The 25,417-nt window shown below is 37.2% G+C and overlaps 1 protein-coding gene across 2 annotated transcripts in view; it reads left to right on the forward strand.

Moving 5' to 3' along the window:
• LOC121167438 (NADPH oxidase 4) overlaps positions 1 to 25,417 on the forward strand; it is a 136,182-nt gene that overhangs the window by 75,104 nt on the left and 35,661 nt on the right. For both annotated transcript variants that reach the window (XM_040996831.1, XM_040996833.1), the window contains exon 12: positions 5,266 to 5,326. In XM_040996831.1, coding sequence (XP_040852765.1) covers positions 5,266 to 5,326 — 61 coding nt within the window. The remainder of the gene's footprint in view (positions 1 to 5,265; positions 5,327 to 25,417) is intronic.

The raw sequence follows: 25,417 nt of genomic DNA on the forward strand, positions 1-25,417 counted from the left end.
GAATCCTTCCTCTGCAGGGGGAGTTGGAAGAGCTCTCTTAGTGACTCCTTAGCCAGAAGCACTCTGAGCTGCTCATGTGTGGTGAATTAATGTTCTGGTCCTGGAAATGTGAAGAAGAGGTGTAAGCATGGAATCTGAACAACCCACTGCATTCTCCATTACAAGTAGCATTTTGGAAACATATAACTTGTGTGAAGTAACTCTACTTTTTAAAATTTAAAATTAAATTTGAGACAGCTTTGATTCATTGACTTACACATTTGTATTTCCAATCACAAATTCTGTCTGTTAGGACGAGAGCAAATAGTTAAGTCATCAAGGGATATGATTGATGGCAAAGTTGGGGTCAGAATCCAAGTGTGCTGGATTTTCTTCTTTAAATGTGTGTAGGCTTTATTACAAAATGCTTGTTGACTTAAAAATTGTACAGAATTTTGCATTTTATTCTTATCTATGTAATAAATGCCTACTAGTTCTCCCCACGTTGTGATCTACACTTGCCAGGTTTTAGATTTTCTTCTAATAAGGTATGCTCTCACCTAACTTATATGTATGAATAATTGATGAAGAGAGCATGGGACCTATTTATAGTGCTTACTATAAAACATAGCATCTTTTCCTATTTAGCTTGACGTATTTTTCATTAATATTTTCATGGCTTTCAATCATAGAAATACTTAATAGTAGAATTGACTGAAGTCTACATGAACCCTCTCTTATTTTTTCTATTCAGAAACAAGCAACTGTTTTTAATATTGACAGTCAATGTTGTATGACTCCTTATTTTTAAGCTTGGATAGCCCGATTTCACATATTTTTTCCATGAGCCAGAGGCAAGTCTCACTGTGAATTTGTTATTGTTCTAAGTTTTTAACTGTTAAAAATCTCCTTTAATCGTGACAGATTCTGTGTTTCGGGCTCATTTTCTCCTCCCATACTTTAGAAAATCCCTGATTTGTGAAAGTATTTGAGCTCCTGATACAGACTCTGAAACTTTTTAGAATTTTAATCAATGTTTGTAGAGTATATGAATAATTCATATCAGAAGTTATTATTTATTTTCAGGTTAATTTTCCAACGTATTTAACTGACAGTTATTATCCTGATCTGATATACATGTAACATACTCTGGAATATATAACAATTTAGAATTAAATGTATATATGTGTATACACAAACAAATATATATATTTGTTTGCAGAGAAAGGGAAACAGGCAACAGACAGACACTAGTTCACCTCCCAAATGCCAATTGTCATTTTGATATGGAATTTTTGCATGGTAGATGGTTACTTAACTCACTTCACCGCAGCACAAAAAATATGGAACACATTGTAAATTTCTGTGTCATCCTTGCACAGTTACGGTTATGTGCTGCCAAAACAAGCACTCGGAACAGTTGTTGAGCTGTAGAGTTTGAGTTTATAAACATACAGGAAAATACAGAAAAGTAAAGAGGAAGATCATAATAAGACATGGTAATAAAAGTCAGAAAGTTCCATCAGGGTTCAGGGAAATGAACAGTGTTCTTGCAGGGAAAATGAGGAGATTTAAAATACTGGTACTTGGCAGGAGCCTTGAAGAGTTGCTAGGGAAAGCAAGAGAAGTGGAAATGAAGTTATCCTAAGTAAATAGACGAGTAACTGAAGAAATCCACCTATGTAGAAGACCTCAGTTATTTTCTGGTCTCTTGACTTCATCCTGCCCAAGCACTTGCTGTGGAGAGTGTTCCTGCAGAGTGAACCTGTGAGTGGAAGATGTCTTTCTCTCCGTGTATGTATGTGTGTGTCTCTGCCGTTCTGCCTTTCAAATAAAAACAATAAGAGCAACTTTAAAATATAGGGAGAAAGGACTGCTGTTTTGGCATAGAGGGAAGCCATTGACAGTGATGTATTCCATGAAGAACCTCTTCAGTTACGAAGTGATATTCTCAGATAAAGACTGTCGATTCCAGCCAACTTTAGAGATTTTATCAGTGAGTTGTAAAGGCATAATTCCCCCAAGGTTAAAAGAAACAATGTTGTATTTTTTTGCTTTCAAGAGCAGACCAGCCTTTGAAGTTGTACATCCCACCAGCATATGAGGGAGAGGTTTACAAGTAGCCTGTAAGAACAAGGGGATGCTAAGTATTATATACAGTTGCTTTTTACAAGGCCTGCAAGGAAGATTGAAAAAGAGATACAAATATTTACAGACTGTGTGTTTTCATATAGAATGCATTATGAGTTTAAATCAAGTGGCACACTCAGGCACACAATGCCAAGTTAATTTTGCTTCCTATTCTGATATATTTTTTACTTAGATAATTTCATAGCCTAAGAGCTAGTTCACAATGCCAAATAATATGCAGCATGTGGACAATCGTAGCACATAACTGTTGATCTTGCTTTCTATGAGCTACAAATTTTTTTAAGGTTAATTTTTATTGGACAGTCAGATATACACAGAACAGGAGAGACAGAGAGGATGGCGTTCCATCCATTGATTCACTCCCCGCATGGCCGCAATAGCCAGAGGTGAGCCAATCCAAAGCCAGAAGCCAAGATCCTCCTCTGTGTCCTGATGTGGGTACTCACTCCCAAGGTTTTAGGCCGTCCTCAACTGGTTACTCAGGCCACAAGCAGGGAGCTTGGTGGGAAGTGGAGCTGACGGGATTAGAACTGGCACACACATGGGATCCTGATATGTATGAGTCGAGTAATTTAGCCACTAGGCTACTACGCTGGGCCCTGTGAGCTATAACTTTTATTACATGGACAGTATGGCCAGCTTTTACTTGAAGAAAGTAAAAATGGATGATTTTTATAGATGATAAGTTCTTATTTGGGATTAATGCCAAATCTGGTTGCTGCAGGATTTAGTGGGAACTGACATATAAATGAAAATAAACACACAATAACAGTTTTACCAGATGAACACCCATGATCCAAAAATGCAAAACTCAGAGAGGTTCCAAATTTCGATCATGGTTAGCATGGACATGATGCCACATAGGAAAGTTGCACACCTGACCTCCTGTGCTAGGTCACAGTCAAAACACATACTAATAATATTATATAAAACTATCTTCACGCTATCATTATGACATGTAAATGGAACATGAATGAATTTCTATTTGGTCTTTGGTCCTATCATCAATAGACTATCTCATGTATATATTTCCCAAATGTTAAATATTTCCAGTTCTAGATTTTTTGGGTAGCAGATAGCTAGACTACAAATGAAATTTAAATATATGTATCTTAATATAATATTATATAATATAATATTATATAATATGATTTTATTTATTTAACTTCAAATTCAGAATGACAGAGAGAGAAGGAGTGAGAACAGCTGAATATCTGGCGTCTACTGGTTCATTCCCCAAATGACAAAAAAAGCCATATCTGAGCTGATCCCTTCAGATCCACAAACTTTTTTCAGGTACCCCACGTAGGTACAAAGGCCCAAAGACTTGAGATATCCTCTGCTGCTTTCCCAGGCCATAAGCAAGATACTTATTTAGGAAGGATAACAGACAACACTTGAAGAGGCGCCCATAGGGATACCAGCCCGATAATCCAAAGATTCGCATTCAATACCACCATACCAGCTCCCAATTTTGTATATTTAAATATTTAGAAAATACTTAACATTATCCATTTCTAAATGTTTCATTTATTTTAATATTTTCTATATTGTCGTTAGCAGTAATAATGTTATCAAAAACTGACAGTGGTAGAACAGATTGGAAATTCTGTATTGAATTAATCTCCAAACATAAATAAATGTAATGTGCTTTTAATTTGCTTATAATTATGAGAAAAATTTTTAGCACCTACTTTTTTTTTCAAAGATTTATTTATTTTTATTGCAAGATCATGTGTACAGAAAGAAGGAGGGACAGAGAGAAAGATCTGCTGATGTTTCATTCTCTAAGCAGCTGCAACGGCCAGAACTGAACCAATCTGAAGCCAGGATCCCGGAGCCTCTTCAAGGTCTCCCATGCAGGTGCAGGGTCCCGAGGCTTTGGGCCATTATTGACTGCTTTCCCAGGCCACAAGCAGGAAGCTGGATGGGATGCAGGGTGTTGGGATTAGAACCTGTGCCTGTATGGGATCCTAGCATGTGTTCAAGGCGAGTGCTTTAGCCACTAGGCTACCATGCCTGGCCCAGCACCTATCTTTTTATTTAGACTTCTTTAAAGCTACTTTTAATAAGTTGTAAACACGTGATATCCTTCATCTTCCATTATCTCCGCTTCCTATAGCATCATTGTATTATCTCTGTTAGTCAACACAGTGAACTCTAGGGTTTTTTTTTTTTTTTTTAAAGCTTTATTTAGTTGAAAGGGAGATTAACAAAGAGAGAGGAAATACAAACAGAGCAATCTTCCACTTGTTAACTCCCCAAAAAGGCTACAGTGGTGAAGCTGGGCCAGGCTGAAGCCTGAAGGCAGCACATACGTTGAGATGCCCAAGCTTTTAGAACATTCTCAGCTGCTTTATTCTGCTTTCCCAGCTCAGGAGCCAGATCAGAAGTTGAGCAGCCAGGACACAAACTGGCAGCAGATTTATCCACAAGGCTGCAGTGTCATTTTGAATGATAAGGTCTTGGACTTGCTTTATCTCCCCCGTTTTCATTTTGTTCCACTTGTATCTAAACGTTACCCTCTAACTCCTCTTAACTCATATGATTGCTCACAGATCCCATTCATCTTCGACAAATGCCATTTTGCCCCTCTACCCATTTGATTTTTTAATACAATCCTCAGACATTTTCTGTATATTTTCTCTAATTGAAATCGTGGTCTGCTTTGGCTGAGCACTGTATACTCTAATGGAGCCATAGCAGAATCATGTCAGGTCTTTCCACTGGTTGTATGTTCTTAGGCGAGTTAACACATTCACAAGGCAACTGATTTGCTCTACTCTGCAACATTTTATGAATTTTGGAAATAAGTGCTTAGTACTGTCCTTGGCATATGTTAGATGATAAATGATGTTTGTTGATAGATAGATAGTCCCTTTCTCATCCTCCTCAGGTAAGATGTATTTCAAAATTCACAAATCTGTTGACTTGAAAAAATGTGCACATCCCGTCCATTCTATAATATGTCCACAGCAATATTCTCAATTGTATGAATCAATATTAATATTGTAGTATTAATGTTGTAGTATTAATTGAATAAATAATATTAATTCTTAATATTTAAATGGTGGAATGATCTAAAAATATCAGATATTCTTAAACCAACAGAATTTATTGTTACATTTTTTTTAGTGTCCTACGGAAACAAAAGCAACATTTGGGGTCCATCTTAAAATAGTAGGAGACTGGACAGGTATGTAGAGCGTTGGAGTTTAAGATGTATGTGTAGGAAATAATAGATGTAAAAACACACTAAGCTTGTAAAAATGAAATATGTGAAAGGCGTTCATGTTATATAAAGTAAGTAAGTCATATAAATCAATACATATTAATTTGAATGGGTTTAAATAGTATAACTATCAGTGTGTGAAGATAAGTATATGTTTCAAGATTTTCTTTTCTCTTTTGTAACCTATACTATGCTAATATTTGTATTTTCTTCTTATAAAGATGCATTTTTGATACTAAAGAGTATCAGATATCAGTAATTATGTTCTTTGGAATGGTGGAGATTTTTATTAACAAGTCTGTTGTTGATGCTTTACTCACTTATTTAGTATTTTGGTTATTTGAAATGTGCATTTTATCAAAGGTTTGGAGCAATAAAAGAAGCATAGTTTATGCTTAGGATCAACCGGAATAACTAACAAGTATGTGCTCAGGAAATGCCATCTTTTTCTTTTAAGATTTATTTATTTTTATTGGAAAGTCAGATATACAGAGAGGAGGAGAGACAGAGAGGAAGATCATCCACCCATTGATTCACTCCCTAACTGACCATAACAGTCAGAGCTAAGCATATTTGAAGCTAGGAGCCTCTACCAGGTCTCCCACACAGGTACAGGATCCCAAGGCCCTGGGCTGTCCTCTACTGCTTTCCCAGACCACAGGCAGGGAGCTGGGTTGGAAGTAGGGATACAAGGATTAGAACCTGTGACCATATGGGATCCTGGCGTATGCAAGGCGAGGACATTAGCTCCAAGGCTGGGCCCCGTACGTGTTATCTTACTGATTCCTTATGTAGATTGTTTGATAGAAAGGCTGCAAATATAAATACAATCATCATATATGTTAATGTATTTTCACACTTAAGTATTATACAATGAAAAAATATGTACATAATTATAGTGAAACTCATAGCATCCTCAAAAATACACAAAGGTACTTATTAATCCATTTGAAAGAATGACTCAGTCAGCCTTTCACCATTCCAGTGAGAGGAAAATCAGCAAAACTAAAGCAGACTGTACTTGGCCGATAGTTAATAAAGGCATTTGAGTTTAGCTTGGTGAAAATCGTGACTACCTCAATAAGATGTTAGAATAATCTGGAGATTTAAGGGATCATTTAGAGAATTTGAGGCATGATGATGAAAATGGCATGATTTAATTTGGCTGAGTGGATTTCTATAAAAAAAAGTTTGGTAGTACTTGGAGGCAAAGGGGAAAACATGGTAGTGGATAGATGTGGGGACTGGAAGAAATAGATCTGTGGGTACAAGAAGTTGGCATTGCAAAGGAGAACTGATTCCTGTAAAAAAAAAAGTGGAGAAGAATTAGATGTTGGGTAATAAAGAAATATGAGATGAGACGAATATAGTGGAAATCAGGTGCTCATGTCATTTAGATTTAAGATGTAGTTCTAAGTTACAAATCTGTGTCTTTAAAGGATAGTCAGTTTGGAATGGAAGACTTGAGAAAATATGTAACTTGGATTTAATAGGCAAATAACTAAGTGATTCAAAAATATCTTTATGCAGTAATAAGCCATTTAGAAGAATAATAGGCTTAAATAAAATTCATACGGTAGCCTTCAAAGAAGCTGATAACCAATTTCTGTAAAATCAAAAATTTGGTACACTATGACATATTTCAGAATATGCCCAGAATGAGTGTAAATGAAGTTGACTGTGTTACAATGATTGGGAAATAAGTAAAAAGGAAGTACTTTTCAAGGAAAATTTCCAGTATGGTAGGAATTAAGCTCAGAAAGGAATGTTAATTGATAGAATCATTGTCTAAAGTAAGACAAGCACAATGAAGAAAGAATTTAATTCATAAGGTTAAGCAGAAACTTCTTGAATGCTTATTACTACCCATCATTACTGACTTAAAAGTTTCAGTTATTTTGTATTACTACTAGCCCAATAATTGCTTTTGATCATATTTGTTAGGACCATTTAGTAATATTAATTTTAACGTCTCTCTTTTTTTTAATGTGCTGTGGTCACTCAAAGAGAAATGGGATCTTTTTGTTCGCAGAATTCAGTTCCTGTCAGTTGCTTTTCAGTTAATAGAATTTCTTTTTTGTTGACTTTAAATGTATATTGGTTTGGGAAAAAATGTAAAGCATTTGTAAAGAGAACCTTTAAATGACTCTTTCCTAGCTGACATTTTCATTCAAAAAGAGATTGAGTTGCCAAAAATGAATTACAGTTATTGAAGGAAACTTGGGAACATTGCTCCTGATATCAAGGGTCAGCATTTCATGTTGTAACAAATGAATGAACACTCAGCATTAAATTGAGTGTAGCTGTAAGACTAGGTGATTCTTAGTTTGAATTGATTTTTCTAAATTGACTTAGTGGTATTTAACAGTGACCTTTTCTTCACTGAAATATATTCTCCTGGAGCCAATGTGCAGAGTAGGACTGAACGACAGGCTTCAGACTGCTCCATAAATAAGGTTTCTGAAATCAAACAACTACAGCTACCTGGATATATTTGTATTGCTCAGAATAAGGAGACATTGGATTTTCTTATGTGTTGGCCAGCTTTTTGTTCAACAGCTCTCTAATTACATCTCAATATCTAGGAGATGCATCAAAAAGGCTCCTGGAATCTCTTTAGCATCATTCAAGATTTTCCTTAATTTATGAAGTAGATGATGAGGTAGATTTGTATTCTCATTAAGTAAATGTTTTTGTTGATTTTGATGACTAATTTCAAACATGACCTCAGAATACCTATGAGATTACCAGTTTAAAAATCCAAAATTGTCTGGTTAATTTCTTCCTTCACTATGATCGCCAATGAGTAATGTCTGAGATTATTTTCTCTTGGTTGTTTTTGTGATCTAAATAGCAGCTTGTTACTGACAGGTTTGAGTTTCACTGCAAATATATTATATTCATAATATTCACATGTAATTAATTTAATATTATTGCCATGATCCATCAAATAGCTAATGAATGGCCACATGGCATTATCACATGGCAGCTTTTCCTTGAATTTTGGGTTTAACTTTCCATAGGTCTATTGGATAATTTCCTGAAATTGAAAAACATGATTAACTTTAGGGGTTGAAAGAGGGATAGTAGAGTCATATAACAGCGTGGATTTGCACCAATAATATATTAATTATTAACAGTGCATGTAAACTTAGCTACTACTTTATTTAATAATTGCATCTAAAAATGTGAAAAGTGTGTTTTCATTTCATTAATACCATGTTTCAGATTTTATCCAGCTATTTTACAAGAGAAGATTTTTTTAAAAAGTGTATGCTTTTTTTTTTTTTACTTTGGAAAACTCTAAGTTAAACAGATTATGAGTTGCATTTTAGGATAACACCAAAGTTTAAGCCAATTGTGTCATTTGTTTTATATCAGACATAAGTATAACATGAACAGCCTTTTGTTTGCTGCACGGAAACAAAAACATTCTTATTGAAACTGAGTCCATCTTGAAGGACATGACAAAAGAGGAGATTCCAAATGAGTTTGGAGTAAGCTGACTTCTTGGAACATCACAAATCAGATTTGGTGATAAAAAATTTCATAGGTTTTGCTAACTTGTGTTCATACAGTTTTAAACTAAACCATAGAAAATGGAAAATGGTATCAACTACTATTTCCAGAAAGGATTGGCTATTTATTTTGGTTGCCATGACCAGTAAACTTTAGTAGTCAGTCATGTGATAAGTGATAGAAATTATAAAAATAAAGGAATGAGAATAATGAAGGATGATGGTGCTTTTTAATTACAGTCTTTTCACCAGACATATTTGTAAGGTGAGGTAATCAACTGAATAGGCTCTTAGGAGGAAGTGACTTAAAATGTAGTAAATGGAAAATGCTAAACCCCAGAGTTTGGGAATTCAAAGAATAGCAAGGAATTCATTGTCAGTGCCATATGGACAAGGGAGTGGTGGGGTGGAGAGTGAAAATGGAATCCAACAGGTGAGCAGGGATTACTATGTATGTGTTACAGGAAGTCATGGTTGTTAACAGACTTGGTTCTGATGTCTGCATCTGAAAGACTATCAATTTTGTTCTAATATTTATCACCTAGAGAGTATTAAGCTGTGTTTATAGGAATAGATAAGGATTTGGAGTATTGCATAGGCCATATGTTTTTGAACGCAAAGGGTATTTGATCATTTTAAAGGTGGTGACTCTACCTCCTACCATGTGACCCTGGGCTCATGGTCTGTATTACACTCACCAGACCCTCTGTCCTCTCAGTTGGTACAGTTGTTTATACATTCATGTGACTCTTTGGCTCAATTTAGCTCACAATATTCTCCTCACCTAAACATGTATTGAATTCCTTCCATTTAAAATATGTAAAATCATATGGGTTTGTTGATGTTGTTTTGTTGCTTTTGAACTTTTACAGTCATTAAGCAGAGTTCTTTGGGCAGAGCACTGAGTGGTCAGGCGTAATGCATGAGGGACTCACATCTTAGGCAGAGATGAAAGGAAGTGCCAAAATCAAGAAGTCAAATACTGCATGCTCAAGAACCAGAAAGAAGTACTGGTTCTTTTCACTAAGTGTATTGGTTTCCAATTGCATCTGTTGTTTGATAAGATGTTTTTGGTTTTGCTTTGATTTGGTTTAGATTTTTAATGATTCCGTAATCTGTATACACCATGTTTTGTCAAATCATTAGTTATCATGAGTTGAGCTGCTGTGTACATTAGAGAACAGACAACTGTTTCATCTGCATTTCACTTCCTTTGGGTAAATTTCCAGAAGTGGAATGGCCATGTCATATGGTTGATGTGCATTCAAATTTTAGCAGACACGCCATGCTCTGCTTGTGTTGGTTTATAATCCCACCAACAGTGTATTTGTGTCTCTTTTTGCATAATGTTTGTGTTCCACCCATTGATATTTGTGTATCTAGTAGGTCAATTATTATTATTATTATTTTTTACTTTCAAAGGCTATTTTTCATAGTTTACATCTAGACTTGTGTTTTTTTGTTTTTTGTTTTTTTGGTTTTTTTTTCCTAAAGATGGGCCAAGGATGGGATTGTGCAGAGTCTTCTATCTCCTGGTAGAGTTTTCACTCTGATATTGACTCCTGTCTCGACATGTTCTCGTTGTCAAAACCTGTGTTGTGGCATATGTATTGTGTCTTCTCTGAACAAAAGTGACCAACTGTGAAATCTCCAGATCTTTGTCTTTACTGGGCTTCTAGTCTTTAGTGCGTATGGATTCCTCCAGTAGTTCTAATTGCTTTTCATGGTAATTATGCTAAAGGACTCTGTTGAGGTTCTCCCAGTCAACCTTCTCCCTAAATGACAATGTCCCCTGCAGTTTATCTGGAAGCTCTGCTGTTTCTGTTGCCATTTTGGTTCCCTCTAATCAGCCATTGTCAAGTTTGCTGTTTGTTTTATTTTTAGGCCTTTTTTAAAATTAGTCACAACACCATTTTAAAACTAAGGAGTTTGTATATAAAGTTGAATAAAGAAATGCAGGAGTAGCTGAAGGGAGGATATTAGGACAAAATGGAAAGAAGGGCTTATTTAAACGTTACAATAAGTGTTATAATAACTATAACATACATCTATGCTTTTCCAAATGCTAAAATGGTGAGCATTAGGTAGACAAGGACTCTAATGGAAGCTGATTCTTTTTTTTTTTTTTTTTTAAAGATTTATTTTTATTATTTTTTTATTGGAAAGGCGGATATACAGAGAGGAGAGACAGAGAGGAAGATCTTCCATCCGATGATTCACTCCCCAAGTGAGCGCAACGGGCCGATGCTATGCCGATCCGAAGCCAGGAGCCTACATGGGTGCAAGCTCCCAAAGCTTTGGCCGTCCTCAACTGCTTTCCCAGGCCACAGGCAGGGAGCTGGAAGGGAAGCGGGGCTGCCGGGATTAGAACCGGCGCCCATATGGGATCCCGGGCGTGCAAGGCGAGGACCTTTAACCACTTGTGCCACCGCGCCGGGCCCGGAAGCTGATTCTAATGCACAAATGAAGTATTGACCCTAGATAATCAACATGGAATCACTTCTCTGCCTTTTGGCTAAGATCAAGCATAGATAAGCAACATGAACAATTCATGCTTTGTAACTAAGCCAGATAGGCACAGAGGTTGGTGAAAGAGACATATAGAGAAAGATCTTCCATCCGTTGATTCATTCCCCAAGTGGCTGAAATGGCCATAGCTGAGCCCATCTTAAGCCAGGAACCAGGAACTTTTTCTGAGTCTCCCACATGTGTGCAGGGTCGCAAGGCTTGGAGCCATCATCTGTTGCTTCCCCAAGCCACAAGCAGGGAGCTGAATGGAAGGTGGAACAGCTGGGCATGTGCCAGCACCCAAATGGGACCCCTGCGCAGGCAACGCAAGGAGTTAGGCACTGAACCATACTGCAGGCCCCAGATTTACTTTTGAATTGTACTTGTTTATCTTTTGTTTGACAAGATCTGCATTCTTTTTTTTTTTTTAAAGATTTATTTTTATTGGAAAGGCGGATATATACAGAGAGGAGAGACAGAGAGGAAGATCTTCCATTCGATGATTCACTCCCCAAGTGAGTGCAACGGCCAATGCTATGCCGATCTGAAGCCAGGAGCTTCTTCCGGGTCTCCCATGCGGGTGCAGGGTCCCAAAGCCTCTGGCCATCCTCGACTGCTTTCCTAGGCCACAGGCAGGGAGCTGGATGGGAAGCGGGGCCGCCTGGATTAGAACTGGTGCCCATATGGGATCCTGGGCGTGCAAGGTGAGGACCTTAACCACTTGCGCTATCGTGCCAGGCCCAAGATCTGCATTCTTGAATGGAGTCCTCAAATGATGCAAATTAATGATACTCTACCATATATATAAATGAACATTTCTAGTAAGGATTAACTTGTAAGCTCATAGAATATCACTAACTTAGTTCTAAGTTTTAACTAATATACATCTGTTCCATTTAGTCAAAATCCGTTTTGGAAAGATATTAAAGAGCAATTCTATTTCTGAAAGGATAGTGTTTCTCTCTTAGTCCTATTTTCTCACTAAAATAAAACGAGGATAGGGAAAGATATGTTGGCATTTTGAGAAAATGTTTGTGCTGTCATTTTAAATATGAAATAGACAAGTAAAGCATGGTGGCGCTTCTGAATTGTGTCCATAGATCTATTGGTGTATTTGACTCTGCAATTTAAATGAAACCAGTCAGAACAATTGTGGTTTTTTCCAGTCATGGTTCTAAAACATGAACAGGTAAATGGATTTTTATTAATCCTGTCCCACTTCTGTTTAAAATCAGCGAAATTGCCATCCTCAATCCTTTCTCCACAATTAAATTACTTCTTTTTCTTAAAATACTTTAATAGGGGGGTGGAGTTATAGAATAGTGGATTAAGCAACTTTCTGCCATGCCAGAATCCCATATGTATACTGATTCATGTCACAGCTACTCTACATCTGATTCAGCTTTCTGCTATTATGACTTGGAAAGCAGCAGAGGATAGCCCGAGAGCTTGAGTCTCTGCCACTCACATGGGAGACCTCCATGGAGCTTATGGTTCCTGAGTGCAGCTGGCTGGGCTAGGTTGCTGCAACTATTTGGGGACTGAACCCAGAACATGGTTCACTGTGCTGCAACAACAGGAAAATGTCATGCTTCAGGTAACCAGCAAGTGGTATCCTGATGAGAGGCCACGAGGAAGTTTGGAGGAATTGCTAGAACTAGCTACTCCTCTTCCAACCCAGCTCTGTGTTGATGTGCCCAGGAGAGCAGCAGAAGGTGACTCTAGTGCTTGGGTCCCTAAGCTCACCTGTGACACCTAAAGGAAGCTCTAGGCTGCTGGCTTTGGCCTGGCTCAGACTTGGCCATTTCGATAATTTGGGAGGTTAACCAGCAGATGAAAAATTCTCCCTTTCTCTCTTTCTCTCTCTCTCTCTCTCTCTCTGTCTCTCTCTCTCTTTTTCCTCCCACCCTCCCCTTTCCTGTCTGTATATGTGTTTATGTATGTTCTGCCTTCAAACAAATAAATATTTAAAGAATTGTATAATAGAATTACCATAACTTCATATATGAGTTGGATCTGGATCAGGATGATCTGCCATATCTTATATGACAACCTCATTTTGCAGTGTAACACTGTAATTCTACATACAAGTGAGTCTACATTGAAATCGTTGAAGATATTTAGTTAATTTGATACAATTCAGTTTAGCTTATTTGCTGTTGTTATACAATGAATCAATGTGAGATTGGCCTAAATTCCATATTTCATAAGCCTTAGAAATCTAGGACATTTTTTGTAGGAAAGTGCATGTGTGCAATTTAATGCCCATCTGCTTTCAGAAAAGAGCATAAATTGTTTTTCACTTGTTTTCTCTGTGATCATGATGTATACTGTCACATTTTTTGTAAATGGCAGTTCTCTTGTAATGCCACTACAATATAAAAATTGCTTGGCAAATGACAGAAATTCACTACTCATTCAGATCACTCCAGTCCAGCCCTTTTTACAGCTCCAAACATCGGAACTTAACATTCCTGTTGTCCATGCAATAAGAAACCATTACTTTTAAGTATTGAAAGTAAATAGAATTTACAACTTTTGGATATAGAAAGGGGACTGTCTTAAAAAGGGTTTATTTGTTCTGTCTATAAGAAGAGTTTAGAGCCTTTGTTATCTAGCATGTTCTACTTGAATTTACTATATAACAGAGGAAAATAAGAACTGTAGGGAGTTTTCTAGGTAACATACTTGAACATGAAAAACATCAAGTAATGCTCTGACTCCCTGAAAAAGTGTGTGCTACTTTGCCAAGTCATGCTAACTTTAATGTACTTTCATGAAGGCCAAAAAGCAAAGATTTTGTGATATTATCGCTGTTATGAGAAACATTTTCCAGTAGTCCTTTTCTTGATGAACTTCCTACACAGTTCTATAAAGGAAATTGAAGAAATGTGGTTCTTGTTCTTTAAAAACCTGCAATTTGTAAACAATGGACTCTAATGGTGCCGATGAGGTTCTTGAGGTCATCAGAATGAACACATCTAAGACATTAAGTGTATTTATACCAAAGAAGGTGCTTATTTTCTGTACATTTAGACATTTCCAGTTCCTGGTCCAGTGTGTAGAAATCTTCATTTTATCACAGCCATTAAGTAAAGAGCTGTACAAGCAGCAGCATCAATAGCTCTTAGGTAAGTTAGAAAAGAAAGGTCAGATTTTTACCTCAAACATGAGAGATAAATAGGAAGACACAGAGAAAAATAGCTTACCAGAATGGAAACTCACAAGCAGATGCCTCCATGGGATTCAGAACCTGGGTTTTTTTTGGTTTTGGCTTGTTTGTTTGTTTTTTGTTTATTTGTTTGTTTAGGGTAGAAAAACCTAAACTGCAGTTAACCAATTGCTGGATCCACAGCGTGGATGGCCCTGAGAAATAAATATGCTTGAAGAAACAGACTTCTGAAACTGTTGGATATGGCTCTGTTTGATTCCCACAATACATGTAGGGGAAAAACATCCTGTTGTGCTGCATTCAGGGCTGGGGGAAGAAAAGAACTATTTGCAACCATACCAAAGCATTCATGTGTTTTTTTTTTTTTAATAAGGTCTGCTCTCAGGAAATGTCTAACCTGCGGAGGTTATTTCATGAGATAGCCTGTGTGAGGGAAGAAAGATTCCCAACTCCAGCTCCCCGCAGCCATCTTGCCCAAGCTAAGAAAAGAACAACTGAGAAACAATGGTTGAGTCATTCTGGTGACTCCCGCTCTTCCAAAGACTGAGACCAAGTAATAGGCAAACAGAACTCATGCTCTTCCCCATGCTCCTGCTGCACTGCTAAAGGCAAATATATTGTAGTTCCTCTTATCCACTGAATCATGTCTGGATTCCAGAAAAAAAAAATCATAAGGCTTTGAGAATACAAAACAGATTGAAAGCTAGAACAAGTGTCAGAACTAGAATCAGATATAGCTATAATGTTAAAATTATCATACCAGTAACTTAAAAAAAAAGACTGTGATAAATATGCTTTCAGTTTTAACGGAAAAAAGTAGACAAAATGCAAGATCGGACTGATAATGAAAGCAGAGATATGGAAGCATAAGAACAGATTTTTTTTTTTAAATAAAAGCAGCAATAAAGAATGCCATGTTGGGTTCACTTGTAGAATGGGCTCAACTAAAGAAAGAATTTTGAGGATACCATGATGCAAATGTTTGAAACTGAAAAGCAAAGAGAGGTATATAGTGAAGTATTCAATACCTGTAACACAGCTACAGTTTAGCATGTGCGCAATAGGATACCAGTGGAAGAGAGGAAGGAGCTGAATCAGTGTTTGAAGCAATAGTTTGGATGGGCGTTTATACCATATTGCTGTCAGCAGCCAAGGCAAAACTCCAAGAAGGTTGGGGTATACCTAATAGTATAAAATAAAGATAGGTAGGTATATAGGTAGGTAGGTAGGTAGATAGGTAGGTAGATAGATAGATAGATATTATTTACCAATGAATGTCTTATTCAAACTTCAGAAAATAAGTCTGGAGAGCTGGGATGGCAGGGGCACCTTGGCTTAAGAGAAACATGCATCAAAATTACTTCTCCTTCCTTAAAACCATGACAGGCAAGAAGGGGTGAGTATAGAAAAATCAACCAATCTAAAATTCTGTCGTCTTCAGATTTTTTAAAAATATTTATTTTTATTGGAAAGGCAGATTTACAGTGAATTAAGACAAAGATCTTCCATCTGCTTGTTCACTCATCAGTTGCCTACAACAGCCACAGCTGAGCCAATCTGACATCAGGAGCCAAGACATTCTTCCAGGTCTCCCAAGCAAGGCAGGGTCCCAAGGCTTTGGGGCATGCTCTACTGCTTTTCCAGGCCACAAGCAGAGCACTGGATGGGAAGTGCAGCAGCTGGAATAGGAATTGGTACCCATATAGGATCCTGGTGCATGCAAGGCAAGGATTTAATCACTAGGCTACCGTGCTGGGCCCCTCTTCCAAATTTCATTGCAATACCATGGATTAACCTACAAGTTATGTGATAGGGAGAATAAAATGATGGCAGGAAAACAAAGACTATGTGATTTCATTCATATTTTTGGTGTAAAATGTTGGAGTTTATAGAAATACAGAGTAGAATGGTGATTATGTAGGGTAGCAAGAGGAGATAGTGGAGGAAGTTCCAGTTATGATAAATACATTTTGAAGATCTGTGGCACAGTAAGATGACCATATTTAATGATGTGTTATATATTTTAATATTGCTAAAATTTTGTTGTTATCACTGCAAATGACTAATATGTCATGTGGTAGATATATTAATTGTCTTGATATAATAATTGCATAGTAGCTCATAAATGTATCAACATGCAATTTAAATTAAAAGTTGTAGAAGACATAGAGACTATCATACAAAAAAAAATTGAGTAAGTTTGCTACCAGTAGACTTGCCTTGCTGGAAATGTTCAGACTTGCTCAGAGAAGGAAATGACAGATCAGAAATGGAGATCTACGCAAACAAAGGAAAAGCTGCAGAAAAGGAACCAATGTTGATAAAACTGATAATTTATTTTTATTCATTTTAATTGATGAACAGATAGTAATGGCAACATAGTATATGCAATAATCTTCAAATGTTAACACATTACAAAATTTAATTAATTTCCAATCATTTTTATTGAATTTAATTTTATTAAATTTCAATAATTTTTGCACCAAAATGATTGAATTATAAATATTTATTTTTATTTTTATTGGAAAGTCAGGTTTGCAGAGAGGAGAGACAGAGGGAAAGATCTTCTATCTGCTGGTTCACTCCCCAAATGGTCACAATGGTTGGAACTGATCTGTAGCTAAGCTGATCCAAAGCCAGGAGCCCGGAGCCTCCTCCGGGCCTTCCATTTGGGTGCAGAGTCCCAAGGTTTTGAGCAATCTTCTACTGCTTACCCAAGCCACAAGCGGAGTGCTGGACCAGAGTGGAGCAGCTAGAATATGTCCTGGCACCCATATTGGACCTGGGGCATGCCAAGCAATGATTTAGCCGTTAGTCTATTGCGCTGAACCCAATGTATTTTTTAGTGCCTCTTCCCATGCAACTTTTGAAATACCTTCATATAACTGAAATGAATGAAAGCAATGATGTAGGAACAGGTGAAGGAATTTTGTGGATTTTTCTGATATAATGTGCTTGCATTACCTTTTGAGTTGAATTAGCTATAAAAGTATATGCAAGCTCCAGGTTAACTACTTAAAACGTTTTTGAAAGATAAAGATTATTAATAAAGTAGAAAATGAAATTATCAATGTCATGTAAAATCACAGAAGGCAGAAAAAAGAGTAGAAGAAATGAGTAAAGGTAGAATGAGAATAACCCCATAAAAGCTGTCATTGTTAGTGAAGATGCAAAATGTTTCAGCCACTTTGGAAGATAATTTTGCAGTAGGAATTCCACAGCATTGTAAGAACCTGTGCACAGATGTGTAAGTAACTTCATGTTGGTAATTGCAAAAGCATGGAAGCAACCAAGGTGTTTTATATATATATGTAATTGCAACATAGTATGTATAGAATACGTATATATATATGCATATATATATATATTTGAGATAAGTCACACTAAAAGGACTGTGTAAAATAATTTTCTAAGGAAAAGACAAAAGTATGAGTACAGCAAACAAAAACCAGAGTGGTTGTCTGGCTTCCGGGAGGAGAAAAACATGAGTAAGAATAGCACAGATAATTTCCAAAGCTATGACACAATTTTGCATCATAACATTATGATACATGTCAAATATACATTTGTTAAAACTCATAGAACGTACAACACTGGGTGAGCCCTAATTTGACCCATGTTCTGTAGGAAACAGAATCTGTAATCCAGTCCTTAACCTCTCCATGCTGTTTGTTTTCCTACTCATTGTGAGTTCAGTGACAATAAAGGTCGTTACTGGGTGGCATGGTCTGTGAAGGCGTTTTCAAGGAATGGATTTCTCAATTAGCCTTTAAGTTCTGGTTAGGATTTAGTTAAGGGAAGGCCTAGAGGCCCAGGTGTTGAGAAATTACATGAAAAAGAAAATCAGAGAGGCTGGGGAAAGCTCAGTTTTCTCTGATGAAACAGCCTAGCAAAGGAAGTGAGTTCATTTGTTTCCTTTTGATCTTGCCTGGCACACTTGGTTCCATTGACTGGGCTTTTGGTCATCATGTTTAAGAACAGGGAAGACTGATGGTACAGTTGGTTTTGATAGGGTTCAAAGAACATCAACTTTTTTTTTTTTTTCCTGGAGCTTTAACTTAGAAGTTCCTAAAAGCTTAAAAGAAAACCCAATTTCTTTGAGTTCCTCGTAAAAATCGCCTGTTCTTTCTTGAGTATACACATAGGGGGCATTCTGAGTTTATGCAGAAAGCAGGAACTGAATTAGTGTCAGGATGGCATGATGTGCTGGGACAAATGTAAATATAGTATTTTCCTTAAAAGGTAGATGGCATTGTGGTAAGCTTGTTAGTAATAGTGTATTTATCCCCAAATGCCCGTTGTTTGTTTTCCATTTTCTTGAGCCGCAGCTTTTTTGCCTGTCAATTTTTTGTGTGTTTTAGCCTCTGCAGCAATAATAAACATTTATGTATTTTTTTAAAAACCAGTTACATTGATTCATTAATGTAGTTAGATGCCAAGAAATTTATTCATATTTCTTTGAAAAGATTCTTTCGGTTCTTTTCAAAAATAGTATATTTAACTAGAAGGAAGCGGAGAAATGAATATCACAGAAATAGACTTTTATCACTCTGCTTCCCTTGAAAATAAAATGATCCGTTAAATATAGTTCCTTTATGTAATGCTGCATTGTCAGACCCTTTGGTGTTTTAAAGTAGTGTTAAGGCATGCTGATTGCAAATGACCCTGAGTGCTTTTCGTCCCTTTAAGTAAGGAAGAAGACAGTAAAGGAAATGAGGAGAAGAAAGAAGGTAGAAGTTTTTGGTGTAGGGTAGAACCAGGTAGCATGATGTGCTGGGAACAATGAGTTTTGAACTTGGTTTTGTGATGATTTGTTTACTTAGTCTCTTGCAGCTTGCTTGTCAAATGACCTTGTCACTGTCAGCTGGCTCTTTTTGTAATTTACACACTTCCAGAATCTTGAATGAGCAGTGTAGTTTATTTTTCACCTTGTTATTGTTGTAAAGCTGTATGGTATGTTTCAGAGGATGAAGTTTTAGAACATGGATACTTGAACATGTAGAAAGTGGGAAATCATCATATCCACCTGGAGACTGCCTACAGGAATATTGTCAGGATCCATTCCAAGTATGCGATGTTGTTACTTACCCATCCCCTACTACTGTTCTTATCAATTGATCTCATTGGTTCTGTATTTCCATCTTTCCAACATCACAGTGTGGACTTGGCTTTCTTTCCTATACATGATAGGATAAGATTCTGTTTTTTTGTTTGTTTGGTTGGTTGTGGTTTTTTTTTTTTTATAGTACTTTCAGATTGGTCTTAATACTTAGTGGGAAATTGCAATGCTTTGATTCGAACTCTATCAGAGTGCATTTGCTTACTTCTTTGTAAGACAAGATTCTCTACAACTAGATATCCTGATTAATCCAAGTATGAATGTGAATGCCCTTTGATGTTACACTGAAACCAGTATTTTAAAGATAATCTATTGCTATTTAATACTTTATTACTATGGTAATAAGCAGCATAAATTTACTTTAAGCAAACTTTCCAGAAAAAGGAAATTTATGCTCTGTATCATTTTTTTGATGTACCATATATCTGCCCTTTAACTCTGATTATTTGAAATAAGTAATTTATCTAGATTAATGTGCATATTTCGTTTCCTGTATAAGCTAAAAGATCAAATTTGACAGGCCATTAATTTAGTATCTCTGGACTAATACTTTTATTTCATTTTTTGCACTATTATTTTGCATGATACAGTTCATTAGGCACAGAGATTTTTTTCTCCCCAGCCCTGTTCTCTTCCCCGTTATTTTCCCCCATATTATTACAATAGTATAGTCCTTCAGCAACAGTCACAAGTCCAACATTCTGCATTTTCCTGTCTTATGGCATTGTAAGTGCACAATGGTAGATAGTGAGTATCCTATGGCAAGATATATATAACAATCCCCTTTTATTCAGGAGTAGAGATATATGCTGCAACGTATCTTCTTTTCTTGGTATGCTGGTCTCCATTATACTGGTCATCTATGAAATATATATGTATATATGTTTATCTATCTGTCTATCATGTATTTTGCATGGAGGTTGCCTTATATCGGAGAGAACATATGACCTTTGTCCTTTTGTATTGGCTAATTTCTCATATCCATAAGCATATTCATTCATGCTACAGATTTCCTTGATATGCTGCAGATGGTTATCCAAAACTATAGAGAGACACTGGAATATTGGAGAGAACTTATTATATATGATTGTTTATTAGTTTTCTTTTTTTTTTTTAAAGATTTTTATTTATTTTTATTGCAAAGTCAGATATACAGAGAAGAGGAGAGACAGAGAGGAAGATCTTCCATCCAATTATTCACTCCCCAAGTGACCACAATGGCCGGTGCTGCGCCAATCTGAAGCCAGGAACCAGGAGCTCCTCCAGGTCTCCCACGTGGGTGCAGGGTCCCAAGGCTTTGGGCCATCCTTGACTACTTTCCCAGGCCACAAGCAGGGAGCTGGATGGGAAGTGGGGCTGCCGGGATTACAACCTGTGCTGGTATGGGATCCCAGCACATTCAAGTTGAAGACTTCAGCTGCTAGGCCATGGCACCGGGCCCTGCTTATTAGCTTTCTAAGTAAATTCCTTTAGGGCTCTCATTAACCAAGTCTTTGAAAAACACACTGAGGGCCCAGCACAGTAGCCTAGTGGCTAAATCCTCACCATGTATGTGCCATCATCCCATATAGACACTGGTTCTAATCCCGGCAGGCTCTGCTTCCCATCCAGCTCTGCTTGTGGCCTGCAAAAGCAGTCAAGGACAGTCCAGAGCCTTAGGACCCTGCACACATGTGGGAGACCCAGAAGAAGCTTCTGCTTCCTGGCTTCGGATCAGCTCAGCTCCAGCCATTGTGGCCACTTGAGCAGTGAATCAGTGGACGGAAGATTTTCCTCTCCGTCTCTTCTCCTCTCTGTATATATCTGACTTTACAATAAGAAAAATAGTAAATATCAAAAAAGAAAAATACATTAAAGAAAGATTGGTGGGGGTGGAGAGTAGTGTTGCATTGTCAAGATATTACCCACTCATAGCTTGTCTTTATTCATGTTTAATTTAGTTGCAAATGGAGTACGATGCCAGAGCAACAGGTATAAACCAGAACTATAATGAACAGACCAAGACATGTAGACGTATTCACTTTTGGTTGTTTAGGCCAAATCTTTTTAAAGATCACCAAACTCATCCAATTTTTTGTCAGTTGAGAAGAGGAACTAAGAACAATTATTACTGAATCAGGGACTCAGGTTTTTTGATGACCTGTGTGCTTTCTTTACTTTTTTTCTAAAGTAAATTTTGTTTTCATTCAGGTGTAATTAGTAGATAAAATGTGGGTATATTTAAGGTGTACAACTATATGACTGGCACACATCTGCATTTAGGAATGATTACCACAGCAAGCCCATGATTTATATATAACATCACAATGTGTGGGCATGCAGAATACTTGCGATCTACTCTTTAAACGTTAGTATCGTTATGAAAAAAAGTCCAGTTTTTCTTCCAAGTTCTTGTCCCCACAGAAATAAGAATTAGAAACAGAGGCAAAAGTAATGTGCAAAGGGCAAAGCAGGATGTGTTTAGAAGTGAGAGAGGGAAGATACATTCATGCATTACACTGGACAACCCCACATAGAGAGATGCCAGGCTTAAGGGGGCAGAGAGCAGCTTGTGAGGAGAGAGGAGGCCGGAAAAGTACCCTTGATGTGAGGGCTTGATGCTAGGCAAAAAGGCTGTTCCCACATGTAACAGTTCCTGCTTTTAGGCTTATTTATTTATTTATTTAAAAGGTGAATTACTGAAAAGGAAGGATAGAGAGAGATCCCATCCTCTGGTTCCCTTCCCAAGTGGCTGCAATGGCCAGAACTGAGCCAGTCTGAAGCCAGGCGCTTCTCAGGGTTCCCCATGTAGGTGCGGGTACCAAGTCTTTGGCCCTTCCTCCACTGCCTTTCCAGACCACAGGCAGGAAGTTGGATGGGAAGTGGAGCAGCCGGATCAAAAACCCATGTTCCGGGATCCTGGCATATGTAAGATGAAGATTTTAAAAAGTGGGCCATCATGCCAGAACTATTAACAGGTACTGTAATGGGGAGTGGAGTGATGCTCCAAACGAATCACAAATGAAATAGGAGCTCTGAAGTGTTTAGTTTGGAGAAACTTTCTGATACCTCCTCCCATGTGGACTGTAGCTTCTTCCTGGGCATGATAAGTGCTCCTTCCTGGTCCAGGAATAGACAGATGCATCATGGGAAACTGGAATGTAACCGGTGGAATTATAGTTCAAAGCTGATAGAAACTGTGATGAAGAATTTGCAGCTAAACTATTCCTACCTAGTCTTCCCATCTAGTTTCCTATGTCAGTATTCTTTGTAATATCAACTGTTTCTTCTCAGTTTTTTAGTGTGAGTAAAGAAAGATTTTTGTGGACTGGTATACATTTCATCTTGTCTGCTTACCCACAGCACTTAACTTATTTTGAAATAATCCGTAGCTTTTATTCCAAAATGATATAAATATTACACTACAATCAACTCATTGATTTTATATTAGAGAATGCAGGTACTATTTCCTTTCGTCCTAACATTTAATACTGTGCTGTATCATACTAGTTTCTTTTCATGGTACAGTTTCTTAGACTTAGTGATTTCTTCTTCCAATTTCCCACCCCTTACCCACCACCCATATTGCAACAATAGTATACATCTTCAACAACAGTGAAAAGTCGATCATTCTATTTAAATGTATCATGTTATGTTGTCAGTAAGGGGTTGTTTAGTGTCCCTTAATTATTTTCTTTCACAGTGGCATACTGTAAAAAGCCTCTTCCCAAGATGCCAGCATCTCATATGATTGCTAGATCATGTCCCAGCTCCTCTGGTTCTGACCCAGATCCCTGGAAAGGCAGCAGACCATGGCCCAGGTTCCTGGGTCCCTACACTTATGTGGGTTTCAACCTGCCCAACACTGGCTATTGCAACAAACTGGGGAGTTCACAGCATGGAATCGCAATGTCTCTCTGTCTTTCTGTCTGTCTCTCTCTCTTCCTCCTCCCGCCTCATAACTCTGCTCTGACTTTCAAATAAAAATTGTATCTCAGTGTTTCTATAATCGCATAAGAATTTGCAGTTTGAGCATATAATATGAGCATTAATGGAAAGAGGATTTTTTAACCTATTAATAAAAAATGCAGAGGACTTTTTTTCTTTTTTTTTTGTTTTTTTTTAGCACTGTACTGTCATCCATTAGGGATGTACTATCTGATATCTTTTCTTGCCTGTGATACTCAAAGTATTTTAGAGCGTTTATTTTCATAGTGGAAAGTGGAAAAGCTAACAGGGAGAGGATAATTGAAGGAAAAAAAAATCTATATGGAGTTGGTAAAACCTGCCTGAAGTATCCCTTCAGCAAATAGCAGTTTTTCCTTAGTTTTAAAACAATAGATATATTTATTTGAGATGCAGAGCAATGGGGAGAGCCTCCATCTGGTATTTTACTCCTCAGATGGCTTCAAAGCCAGAGGTGAGCAGGCCAAACTCATGAATGAAAATTACCATTCTAAACTGCAACGTGGGTGGCAGTGTCCCAGTTCCTTGGACAATCTGCTACTGCTTTCACAGGTTAATTAGCAGAGAGCTGCATCATAAACATAGCAGTGTAGAATTAAACTGAGTGCTTATACAGGATGCTAGTTCCCCAAGATGCTTCTTAACACATTACAACCAAAAACACTGGTTCCTCTCTTAGAAAAAAGAAGAAAAAAACTTTTGGGGGGAAGTAAGAATAAAAATAAAAATATGAAATCCCCTAAGATGTAACATAAACAGTATTGAGAGGGCCATTTATAACATCAAGTGCTTACAAAAAATAGAAATACCTGTAATAGAGCCCAGTGTGGTGGCCTAAGTGGCTAAAGTCCTCGTCTTGAACATGCTGGGATCCCATATGGGCACAGGTTCTTGTCCTGACAGCCCTGCTTCCCATCTTGTTCTCTGCTTGTGGCCTGGGGAAACAGTCCAGAATGTCCCAAAGCCTTGGGACCCTGCACCCACGTGGGAGACCTGGAGGAAGTTTCTGGCTCCTGGCTTCAGATTGGCGCAGCACCAGCCATTGTGGTCACTTGGAGAGTGAATCATCAGACGGAAGATCTTCCTCTCTGTCTTTCCTCCTCTCTGTATATCTGACTTTGCAATAAAAATAAATATACAAATCTTTTTTTAAAAAAGAAATATCTTGAATAAATGGATCTCAAGGACTTATTAAAGAAAAAATGAACAAGAAGCAAGAAATGGTAAAAATCACAGCAAAAATAAATGGAATTGAAATTTAAAAACTACCAATTGCCATAAGAAAGAGCCATTTTAAAAGAATATGAGCAAAACAAACATTTAGCCAGACTAACAAAGAAAAATCAAGTATAATTAAAGAAGAAAAAAAAATAAGAAGTTAGTAAAAGAATCTCTTTTTGCAGAATAGATTCTTTGATCATTATGTGGTGTCGTTCCTGATCGTGTTTAATATAATTCATGACAAAATCTATATTATCTGAATAAGAATGGCTATACCAACTCATTTTTTCTTTTCTATTAGCCTGAACTATCTTTTTCCATTCTTTCACTTTCAGTTTCCACATATCTTTGTTGGTGAGATGTTTTCTCCTATGTAAAACAGATAAATGGAGTCTGTGGTTTTTTTTTTAAATCTGTATTTTTTAATCCAATCTGCTAATCTGTGATGTTTGATTGATAAATTTAAGCCATTTGCATTCAGGGTTATAATCAATAGCTAGTAATTTGTTCATGTCATTTTAGCAATAGGTTGTTCCCTGTTTGATTTAGTCTTCTTTCACTATTTTATTGGA

This window comes from Ochotona curzoniae, unplaced genomic scaffold (assembly GCF_017591425.1).
Source record: "Ochotona curzoniae isolate NIBS_2020 unplaced genomic scaffold, NIBS_Ocur_1.0 patch366, whole genome shotgun sequence".
Taxonomy (NCBI): Eukaryota; Metazoa; Chordata; class Mammalia; order Lagomorpha; family Ochotonidae; genus Ochotona; species Ochotona curzoniae.